Source organism: Hibiscus syriacus, unplaced genomic scaffold (genome assembly GCF_006381635.1).
Source record: "Hibiscus syriacus cultivar Baekdansim isolate YM2019G1 unplaced genomic scaffold, ASM638163v2 tig00110481_pilon, whole genome shotgun sequence".
Lineage (NCBI taxonomy): Eukaryota > Viridiplantae > Streptophyta > Magnoliopsida > Malvales > Malvaceae > Hibiscus > Hibiscus syriacus.
The window spans coordinates 743,304-755,482 of NW_024062757.1; the positions used below are offsets into that span (position 1 = coordinate 743,304).

At 33.3% G+C, this 12,179-nt stretch overlaps 1 protein-coding gene and 1 pseudogene across 2 annotated transcripts; both read right to left on the minus strand.

Moving 5' to 3' along the window:
• Positions 1–642: 642 nt before the first annotated feature.
• Positions 643–4,731, minus strand: LOC120128569 (pectin acetylesterase 7-like). Of its 2 annotated transcripts, none has more exons than XM_039146236.1 (13): positions 4,619–4,731; positions 2,962–3,094; positions 2,779–2,861; positions 2,508–2,637; positions 2,361–2,434; positions 2,196–2,282; positions 1,958–2,082; positions 1,818–1,878; positions 1,675–1,734; positions 1,518–1,595; positions 1,296–1,401; positions 1,018–1,169; positions 643–934 (listed from the first exon to the last, which is right to left on the minus strand). In XM_039146236.1, exons 2-13 carry the CDS (start codon positions 3,086–3,088, stop codon positions 812–814), a joined length of 1,206 nt encoding a protein of 401 aa, XP_039002167.1. In that variant the 5' UTR covers positions 3,089–3,094; positions 4,619–4,731; the 3' UTR covers positions 643–811. The 2 variants fall into 2 exon arrangements, with proteins under 2 accessions (XP_039002167.1, XP_039002166.1); XM_039146235.1 differs by having other exon boundaries at positions 2,962–3,097.
• Positions 4,732–7,885: 3,154 nt separating this feature from the next.
• LOC120128570 lies at positions 7,886–10,479 on the minus strand (annotated as a pseudogene).
• Positions 10,480–12,179: the final 1,700 nt, after the last annotated feature.

Consider the following 12,179-nt stretch of genomic DNA (forward strand, 5'->3'; position numbering starts at 1 on the left):
CATGGTTTGATTGAAGCAGTCTGACGTTTGATGACCGATTTACATGCCATTTATTGATTTTAATAAAAGAGTGAAGTAATAAGTTGTAGGGGTCTAATTTGAGAATTTAAGAGACCTTTTTTTAAATAAATTTCAAGGTTATTTTTGAAAAACAAAATTATTATAAATTACATAAAAATATTGTTTTATATATTAATATTATTTATTATATAAGAGTATTTTATATTAATATTATTTATAGTATCTTTACATTATAAATAATATTTTAATTTTTAAAATATAAATTATAAATGATAGCAAGTATATAATATATAAATTTTAATAACATGTTATTAAATTAACAAATTTAAAATACAAACAAGAATAATTAGTAACAATAGCAAAAATAATTACAAACCAGAAGTGACTAAAAATAATAAAGAGTTAACGTAAACATCAATATTTTACCACCAAATATAAATTGTCTAAAGAGAGAAGACGTTAGATCCCTTAAAAAAAATGTTAGTTTCAAATTTTAATAATTACGAATAGAATAAATTGGATTAGAGGTCCTTACTTCTAAATACTTAATTTGAATTAATCGATCAATAGATCGATACCAAAACAATACTTTACCCATAAAAAATACTCCTAGAATCTACTAGAAATAATGATACATGGAGCTCAAGCAACTTTAATTGTTTCCAAGTTCATACACTTTATTTAGTCTTATTAATATAAGACGCTTAAATTAGACGTCAAAAGAAAAATGAGCAAGGGATAGATTATCCATGAATCAAATTAGAAATGACTCACGCTAGCTAATAAAATATTATCCATCGAGCGCCGATTCAGTATCGACTTTTGGGCACGTAGGGTTGCAAGGGTATGGGCAATCGAGCTTCCTGACGGGGCTCCGCTCGTAATACCAGTCTCCAACCGCCTTGGCGATTTTCTGCATGCGATGCCACGAGTTAATGACGATGGTTGCCGACCGACCGGCTAAGAATTATACGAGAAGAATATCGAGTATCTTACCGTGCTACCGACGACGGGAGAACTGTCGCTAGACCATGTTATCTGCTTCCCTATTTGACAGTGAGCGTAGCAGGAATCTATGAACATTCCTTTAGACGGAGAATTGAGGACACCGGCTCTATTGATTGCAAGTAAGAACGACGTCCTGAAATCTGTATCAAAGATTTAAATTAACACAGAGGAGATTAATTATGTATATATATATATATATATATATATATATGTATGCACGCATGCGTGTACGTGTGCATGCGCGTTTGTCGAAGAAGCGTCGTCACCTTGGATGACATTGAGCTGCGCAGGAGTACACTTCTTCAAATCAAGCTTGCAGTTTTTCCACGCCTTACCTTTATCAGCAGCAGTGGGAGCCAGAATGTTCTTAATCTGATGAAAGATGAAAATATTGAGTATGTTAACAATGGATCATAATGATTCGTAATCGCAAGTGCATAAAAGCAAACGCAGAGCGATACTGGATCCGATTCGGCTCAAGAACGGACCTGCCAGGAGTCATAAGCCGAATTTATGAAGAAAATTGGCGTTTGCATGGTCTGCACCACGTACTGCGGGAAGAAACACTGCAGTTTTTGCAGAGGAAAATGGTTACAACTTAGAACAAAGTGATAAATTAACGAATTACGGACAACGTTGTCATACCAACTCCGGTCTCATTCCCATTCTCGAAGTGCAAGACGCTGGCAAATTCTTAACGGAGCCCTGCACAAGACATTACATCTTTAAGGCCTCGGTCTCATTCGAGAAAAAACAAATCAATGGATATATTAAGGGAACAATTATACATGTAATTTAGCCACTTTGCTATAGAAAGTTTCTATGTGCTGCCCTCCTGAAACGTCCTTCCTGCAGAAACAAATAAGGATTTCTTTAATGCTAGATTTATGTATACATATAATACATAGGTTAGGGTCTCTGAACTCACGCATGGATGAAAAAGCCAGCATCTGAAATGCATTTCACTTTAGTTGTAGCAGGAAGGAGAGCTCGGAATCTGTCGCAGTTCAATATCGCTGCCAATCCACCAGCAGAACAGCCCGAAAGAATAGCCTTTTTTTATATATACATATATACGAACAGATTCGAAAGATTATGAGAATGTAAGAAGAAAAGGGTTACTAAAGGAATTACAAAATGATCACACAAGCTAAGGTAGGTCTTACATTTTTAGCGTTTTTCATTCCTTTGGCTGATAGATCAGCAATGATAGCGTCGAAAATTCTACGTCCTCTGAAGAAGAGATTATTAGCCTGATCACAGAACCGTTATGCATTAACATGTGTATTTGTTTAATCTCTCAAATTGTATGATTAACTTATGTAACTTACTGGATCGACCGCATCGCCCGTGAATGATGATCCATCGCAGTACCTAACCTTAATTCGATTCCAATTGTAGAAATCTGCATAATGAATGTGTTAGGATAACAGTGAAGCTAAATCCGAGGCGGCGCAAAATTGTTGGATCCAACCTACCTGGATTGGATTTTTGCTGGCTGCTCAAAAGCCCAGAGAAACCGAATTGCTTCACCATTAGCTTCGATGACCCTAAGTCGGTTTTCTTTCGAGAAAGGCAAGTTGCCACATCTTCACACCATCCTCCACCCTGTTAGGTCATAGTGTTATCGGTTGTCATTCTAATAAAGCTAACAAACTCAGTAGTCAAAAGCCAAAGCCTTCTTCCATAAGTAAAGTACACACCACAACAGCCAATGGCCAATCGGTGTGAGTCGAGAAGAGAACTAACCTCGATGTGAACGATCCAATTATTAACCCCGGTGCCAGAGCCCTTGTCAAAATGGTAAGCCGGAGGGCTCCCATCCAAACACACTGCACAACACCACCCGAACCGAAGAAACAAAACGTAACGTTAAATAGAATATACACATAAACATATAAACTACATAGAAGAAGAGAGGCAATTCCCTACCAGCTCCTTTTGCTACTGCATCCTGCAGAAACGTGATGCCTACGCTAGCGCCATCGGCTTTCAGTGATATGATTGTAAGCACAATGGCCACAAGACTTAACCATTGGCGTGATCTTGCACTAATCATTCTGCTCTGCTGGCATTTATTAGCTTAAAGTCAGTGTGATTACATCATATACATAAGCAAAAACATTCATCCTGCTAAATAAAATACTATAACACCATAATATAAGTCATTATGAAGGCCATGCATGCGAGATGAAACATGTTGATGTTGATATGTGAGCCAAAACAACAGACAAATGTCGTCTACTTCTTTTTACCATGAACAGATACATAATTTTATGTCAAAATATAATTTTTAAAATTTTAGAAAAAAATGACTTATAAAATTTTGTAGAACAAAATGAAATTAACAACAGAAAATATAAAAAAAATCTAGCCGTCCTCTCAGACCTTCCATATTTTCTTTTACCAAACCTACTTATTCTCCTACATGATAAGCTTTACCAAATCTAGGGTTTTTTTATTTCTTCATTAATAAGTTACTTTATCAAATAGTCTACAAAATATAAAACTTAAACAGAATCTAAGCTAAATATTACCAAATATAATACATGGTGTGTGTGTGTATACGGAAAGCAATGACATGGGTAAAAGCAGGACTGGCCGGCCCATAAGATAATCTAGTGGAGAGTCGGCTGAGATCTGGGAGAGTGTAAGGAAATGCAGATGCAGTCTAATCTAGGATTGGAAGGGGAAAAAATGTGACTGAAAATATTATAAAAATCATAATATTTTAAGTTAGTGTTCTTTTTCTTACTATTTTTTAGTTAATTTTTTTTATAAAATTTTCTATTAACAATTGAAAATATTATTTTATGTGTAACATTTTTTGTTTAACTGAAAATGTTAAAAAATATTAACATGTTAAATTAGTCCAACTTAAAATATCAAAAATTTTATAATATTTTCAATAGGTCTATTTTTTATCAATCTTTAATCTTAAATTGATTCTATTATTCTTTAACCTTAAATTTATCGTTTTTAACCTTAAATTTATCGTTTTTATTGACTGACGAATTACCCCTGCGATCTAAATCTCATTAAATAAAATTAAAAGATCATTATTTTATTGTATGATAATCCGACAAAGCTCATGAACCCAAAAAAAAAAGCATCCGACAAAGGTCACACATGACAAGAAAGATAGAATAATGTGTCCCATCATCGAGATCGTAAACCATGGTACTTCTCTCTCCACATTAAAACCCATCGGATTTTCTAATTTTCCGGCACGCTGGGAGGAGAGCAACCGCTCATAAATCGCCGGAGCAGTAAGATCCGAAACAACGAGATCAAAACCAAAAAAAGTTGCATAAAGCTGTAAAACCAAAAGCTGCCGCACTTCGGTCCACAAAGGGAAAGCTAGTATAATAATAACAGCAAAAATATAGCAATCTAAGCAGACCACAATAATGACGAATCTAAAAATATTTTTTAAAATGACATATATATTAATAACATAAATTTTTTAAATAAAATGAGTATTAATAAAATTTTAGGATGGATACGAGCTCACATCACCAAGTTGTGCTCAACGTATCTACAATGAGTAGTTTTGTTTGTATGTTTGGTGCTTGAGATAAAAGCTTACCTTTGAGAGCTGAAACGTTGAGGAAGGAGCGGGATTGGGCAGGTGAAGGGAGGAGCTATAAATGGTGACCAGTAGCTTACTACAAGTTTCTTCGTATTACGAGTACGCTGCTGCTTCTTTTGGCTAAGCCTTAGCCACCACTTATTTCATTTATAGGCCTCATCCGGTAACGCGTGCCAACTAAGCACGTAATAGTGGTTGTTATTTCCGTAGTTTAGTTGTCGGTGCGCTCCTTGTTATTTACTTTTTTTTTTCGTACTTAAAACCAAGGGGTATTTTTATTTTGGGTAAACAACGTTAAGGTCACTAATATTAGGGTAATTATTTACTTTTACCAATAATATTTACAAAATTACAAATTAGTCACTAACATTATCTTTTATTATAAAATGGTCATTCGACGTTAACAACTGTTAATAGGCGTTACGAAAAACACAACCGAACCATTATCTGCTGAGTTGAACTGTTGACCGCCATAATTGGACCATTTTGACCGACTCTTCTTTTTCTTCAACTCATTCCCCATATTCTTCTTTTTCATTTTTTCTTCTTTCTTTCTCTTCACTTTTCTTCTCCTCACCACTCCAATGGATTTTGTCCCATTCCTTCATCATTAAAGCTCTTCGATCAAAATGGTCCACAATCCAACTCAACAAATAACGGTTCAGTTGTATTTTCCGTTATGTCTATTAACGGATGTTAACGTTGAGTGGTCATTTTATAAAAAACAATAACATCAATGATCGATTTGTGACTTTTTAAACATCAATGGTAAAATCGAATACTTGCCCTAACATTAATGACCATTGGCGTAGTTTATCCTTTTATTTTTTATTTGTTATTTTTTGTTTCATTGTCTTAGTTTTAAGGTTTTGTAAGTATTTTTTTTGCTGTGAATATTTCGGTATTGATTTTCTATATATACAAAGAGTTGAACTCGATTAAATTTTGGATCCCATTTATAAATTTTTGGATCCGTCATTTGTTAGTTATAGATGGTTTTATTAAATATATATATATTAATAATAGTCATCATCGGTGATTGATGGATACAACTATCATTTGTATGCTTGCATGGCGAAAAGACACTCAATTACGACAGATAAAGTTTTATTTATTTTAAAATTAATTGATTCGCTCGTAAGATATACGAAATATACATCACTCGTACATACAAGACAACGAAGAATAACTCTTGTAAAACAAAAGAAACAAGCAGGAGGGCAGGAACGGTAATTGGCTGTGCCTGGCTGACTCAAGTCAATTTCTTTTAACTCGGTATAAAGTCAAAATTAACCTCTAATGTTTACTAAAATAATTATTTTAACTCCTTCATTTGCAATATTTTGATTTTAATGGTTTATTTAGCGGTGAAAAATCTGAATGAAAATGATTAACATTTAATATTTTAAAATAAGAATTTTTTTACTTTAAAATAAACATTTAGAATTTTTATCCTAAAATAAAACAAATCAAAATACTTTTAAAGTAAGAAAAAAACCAAAATGTTTATTTTAATAAGAATAAAATAATGATTCAATCAAACATTTTAGGGTCAAGAATCCAAATGATCCATAGACTATAGGATAATACTTTATTGAGTCTCTTAACTATTAAAAATTATAAAATAATCCCTCGACTATAGGAAGTTGCTCTGTTGAGTCCCTCAACTATTAAAAGTTACAAAATAACCACTCGACTATTCATTATATTCCAAACTAGTCATTTTCTGTTAAAAATTAACGGTCGTCTAAGTTTTATATTAACATGTTGACTGAGATATGATAGTCATTTGAGATTATGAGATCAAATTTTATCATATTTCATTCAGTATGTTAACATACAACCCAGAATGTCATCAAAATTTTAACTAAAAGGACGAGTTTGAAACATAAGTAATAGTTAAGTGACCATTTTATAACCGGTCGAGGGGCTTAACAAAAATAAATTTTTATAGTCGAAGACCATTTTATAACTTTTAATAATCAATAGACTCAATAAAATATTATCCAGGATACTATTTATATACTTCACCCTAAAAATTGTTATCCTAAAATAAAGCAGATCAAATTGGCTTAAAAACAAAAATGAAAATCAAAGTGTTTATTTTAATAAATACTTTTACTTTTCCATTGATTCGTCTCTCTTTCGCAGGCAAAGTAAAGCATATAGGCTTCCATTTTTCCCCTGGAAGTAAAGCATGTTGTTCCTTTCTATTTTTATTATATTATATTCTAGAAATAATATTTTTAGTTACCCTTATGGTTCTTAAGATTTAATCTTAATTAATTTGGATCGATTCAGATCGTATATTTAATTTTAGTAGATGAATCTCCCGACAAAAATTTTTAACATTCACAAAAACTCAAATTCAAAACTTATTTAAACTAAATCAAGTAACTTATAATTTAAACCAACTAGAAATAATTATTCATCTCTATCAAATGTGAAAATGAAATAATTCCAATGCGTCTAATCTTTCTTAGTCAGTTGTTTGTGATTGCATGTGCCTGTGGGCTCTCACCCATTTGATTGAACATTTCAAAAAGTAAAACCATTATATTCATGCACCTACACTCAGTTTTTGGACCCCCCCCCCCCACTCTCTTTAGCAACTAGTATTTTCGTCTAAAACTTTACTTTTAGGGTAAAATACAGAATAGTCCCCGGCAATAGGATATTATTTTATTAAATTCATCGACTATTAAAAGTTATAAAATGATCCTCCGATTATAGAATGTTGTTTTGTTAAATCCTTCAACTATTAAAAGTTACAAAATGATCACTTGACTATTCATTATGTTCCAAATTTGGTCCTTTTCCATTAAAAATTTAGTAGTTGTATAAGTTTGGACGTTAACACTATGATTGTGATATGATGATCGTTTGAAATTCTAAGATCAAATTTTATCATATCACAGTTAACAAGTTAATGTTCAGCTTAAAATATCGTTTATTTTTAACGGAAAATGATGAGTTTGCAACATAATGAATAATCGGATGACCATTTTGTAACTTTTAATAGTCGAGGGAACTAATAAAGCAATACCCTATAGTCAGAGACCATTTTTGTACTTTACCCTAAAAATAAGATTAAAAAATTAAATTTAAAAACGGTATATTTTAATTTAAATATCCTTTTACTTTTAAATTGTGATGATTTATTTTTAACCTGAGAATATATAATAAATGATAATATACAAGAAACAAAAATTATAAAAAAGAACCCTGATTTATTAAGAATGGTGATGATGATGATAATATCAATACACAAATGGAACCAACTCAGCACACAAGTTTAGTGCAGCGGTGGTCTTTGCTTATTAATAGGACTTTACCGATGCTAATTTCATTTAGTGATATGAATATTAATCATATAAAGCAAAAAATACATGTATTTACTACAACTACGTATGCATATATGTATGTATGTATGTATGAATGGGTATGGACTTCATGCTGAGACGTTCTATACTATGATATTGTATATGATATATGTATATTATGAATGGGGTGCATGTGGATCATCATCATAAACACGGTTGTGGCAGGTTGGGTTGCAAGGATAAGGGCAGTCTATCTTTTGGAAGGGATTACGATCATAAAACCAGTCTCCAACTGCCTTTCCAATTCTCTGCACATACGATTAAGCTTCAAATTCACGTTTATATAGCATATTCAAGCAACATGTATGTAAAGGCAGCCATTGTTGGCTTACAGTTTTGTTCAACAATGGGGAGTCCTGCATGAACCATAATTCTTGCATCTCGGTTTGCCAAATCGTGAAGCACGAGTCTATGAACATTCCTCTTGATGCAGACTTGCCGAGTCGGAGCAGCGCGACTAAGAATTGCGACCTGAATCCTGCAAAACCGATTAAGCGTTTACGTTCGAGGTTGTTCAACATAAGCTTCAGAGTCTACTCTGTTGTACACTAACTAACAAACTAAACGCATCAGCAAATGGAGGCTGCTTCCTAAAGAGTCACCTTGCATTACTTTTATCTGTCTGGGCAAGCAGTTCTTTATATTGAGCTTGCAGCTTTCCCAGTAGCCATGGGGATCGGCAATGCCGGGTACCAAAATATTTCGTATCTGAATTGAAAAATAAAAGATATAGAGAAAATTAAAGCTCAAACTGGATGGACAAAGAATGACAGCCTGAAAAGATTAGGCAAAGGATTTGGCTTCAGCTTTATGCTATCACTATTGGCAAATTAAGCTAAGTTTTGTGGTTTTGCAGCAAAGTTGCATTTGCTACATACAGTTTCGGTATTGAATTGCTCAATCATTTTTAACTAGTAAAAAAAATGGAAATGAGCAAACCTGCCACTAATCATATGATGCATTGATGTAAAAAAGCAGTGTTCGTATCTGTTGTGCCATGAATTGTGGGAAAAAACACTGCAAAATCGGATTAGTATCGGTAAGAATATCGAAAATCGAAACGATGAACTGAAGAGTGAAACCAGCAACAAAACAGAAGCACTCACTAGACCAGGTTTCATTCTCGAAGTACAATGGAGGCAAATTCTTTGCTGATCCCTTCAGAAATAAAGTAAATATGATCATATTTAAACATTGCATCCATCCATCCATACATACATTAGGCCTTCATACGAGGAGAAAGAAAGAATGAGTACATGTGTTGCAACTAAGTGATCAAAGAAGGTTTGAATGTGATGTCCTCCGGAAACATCTTTCCTGCAAAAGCACAATTAGTAAATATTGCGTACACGACATGTGTAAACTACCATGTATATGCTTCAACATAAGATCTAGGCAGAAGGTCCTATTGATGAGCTTACGCATTGATAAAATAACCATCATCTGAAATACATTTTACTTTAGTACCCATAGGTAGGAGGGCTCGGAAGCTATCGCAATGAAAAACCGACGCCAAACCGCCCGCCGAACATCCCGACATAACAGCCTGCACAAAGGTAATTCCTTTGAAAGAAAACCATTAGCTCCGAAACAAATAAAGGAAGAAAAAGGAAAATAAACAATGTTCATCATTACATTTTCAGCATTTCTCGTTCCTTTGCTCAATAGATCCTCCATGACAGCAAGCCAGACCCTTGCACCTCTGAAGTGAAGATTAGTAATCGGATTGACCGCCGCGATGTCGCCGGTGAATGACGATCCATTACAATATCTGACCTTCACTCTATTCCAATTGTAAAAGCCTACAAAAATCCGAAACAACCATTGAACTGCTGGCAAACGAAAAAAAAAATTAGAAGAAAAAGAACGAGTAAAACAGAAGTTCATGCCTGGATTGAACATACGTTTATTGTTCAGTATGCCAGAGAATGGAATTTGCTTCACCATTCTGTTAGATGAACCTAGATGAGTATTTTTTCGAACGAGGCAGCTAGTGGCATTATTGCACCATCCCCCTCCCAGAGAATCAAAACTTGTAACTTCAATTACAATCCAATAACATGTTTATGACAGGAAACCAAACCAAATCCATTAGTGTTGTCAAGAATCCCAACATCATGTCTTATGATAAAACTGGAGTTTTGACAAAGTGGACAAACCTCAAGTTGAATTAATCAACTGTTTGTACCAGTTCCGAATCCCTTATCCCAATGGTAAGCAGGGGGCTTCCATCCAGAAAAACTACATTTTCATCACAAATTTGAACATATTAATAACAAATCTGAAAAAGTAATACCATTTTTGTTGGGAACACTGACCGGCTCCTTTTGCTACTGCACTTTGAACATAGGTAATTGGGACATAAACACCTTCTGTTTTAAAAAACAGCAGTCCCAAAACAACAACACGTAGCCATTGCCAAGAGCTTCCTTTATCCACCATCTGTGCAAGACAAAGGGAAACAGAGCACACAATCTGTGCAAGACAAAGGGAAACAGAGCACAGCAAACGATTTAAAAAGAAGATTATAGATATTCCAATCGAAATTGAAGATTTTTATACATGTAAAACAGAGATACAGATAAAATGAGAGGTACCTGCAATGCAAGTGGTACGAGGAAGAAGAGATCTAATACAAACGTTGTCAAAAAGTTTGGTTTTTTTCCCCAAGGGAAATTACCAGCTGTCTTTTGCGGCACTTGAGACGAGAGCCGACACTGATTCTCTTAAAAACACCAACAGCATCAACTCCAAAGCTTAAAATACTAGTCTCTTTTTTCTGTCTTTCTACTTTTTGAAGTTTATAAAATTATTATTGGGGTGAACTTGTGGTGGTGGTGGTAGTTCCCGAGCCGTTTCGGATATTTTCGGGGCCGTAAGCGAAATTAAAAAATAGATCATTATAGAATGAAAGTATATTTTATTATTTTGATCAATTAATTTAAGATTACATTAATAAATTGTAGAAAAATGATTAAATTGAGGCTTAAATTATAAAAGTATGATTAAAAAAATTAGGGGTCTCAATTTTAAAGATAAAAAATGAGATTAAAAAAAATTAGATGCCTTAATTTTAAAGGTAAAAAGTGAATTAAAAAAAATATGGGCCTCAATTGTAAAGGTAAAATGTGATATTGAAAAAAATTATGAGTTCAATTATAAAGATAAAAAATGAGTTTGAAAAAATTAGGGTCATCAATTATAAATATAAAAAATTAGGATTGAAAAAATTAATAGTCCCAATTATCAAGATAAAAAGTGTGACTACAAAATTAGGAACCTTAATTATAAATATAAAAAATAAAATTGAAGAAAATGAAAGTACTCAATTATAAAAATAAAAAATAGAGTCCTTATAAATATATATATATATATATATATGGGGCCCTGAGTTGCTCAGGGTGCACCCCCTAATAGCCGGACCTGGGTGGTGGTGGGTCGGGGGGTGAAAGCTATATTCAGTGTTGGTTTTAGACTTTTTGTTAAACTGGGTTTGAGTGGAATTCACGCTGACCCATTGACTTCAATTTGCATGTGGTGAACGGACGCGAATAAAGAGCTGGTTTTATTGACGAGATTTATTTAAGTGATAAATAATTTAATATTATTATTTAAGTAAAATATTAGGTTTGAGCTTTTGAGTATACACAAAATCTTTATTGAGAGATCTAATTACTAAAATCAAATATTTGATATGAATGGATTCAAATTAATCTTAAAAAAATCGAACTTATAGACTGATGCGTTGTTGTTACGCCTTTCCCTTTCCTTCTCTGTACATGTATAAAAACAGCCAAATAAGTGATTTTCACTTGAATAAATCACAACGATTACTCTCACTAGGGATGTTAATTTCACTCGTATCTAACGGGTTTTGACTCGATCCGATTCGAGAGAGTCATATTTTTTTAAAAGAATTTCGGGTTCAGGTCTGGTTGGGTTGAATTCTTAAAAGGGTGAAGTCGGGTCGGGTTCGGGTGGAGGGTAAAAAAATTTGACCCAATCCGAAGATAATAATTTAATTTTTTAGTTTTTTATTTTTTTAATTAAATCCTTAATTTATACCATGTCGAATCGAGTCTGGTCGAAATTATACACTAAAAAATGGGATTGGATCAAAGTGGGGTAAAAATATATATTTTTAAGTTGAATCGGATGTAGGATATAAAATTTTT

Bases quoted from the DNA above. Each gene is read 5' to 3' on its own strand.
- LOC120128569 (XM_039146236.1), bottom strand. From the start codon at position 3,088: ATGATTAGTGCAAGATCACGCCAATGGTTAAGTCTTGTGGCCATTGTG. The intron at 1,402-1,517 runs GTCCGTTCTTGA...ATCTTTCATCAG, and splicing joins CGGCTTATGACTCCTGGCAG to ATTAAGAACATTCTGGCTCC. The intron at 935-1,017 runs GTAAGATACTCG...CATCGCATGCAG, and splicing joins CTCCCGTCGTCGGTAGCACG to AAAATCGCCAAGGCGGTTGG.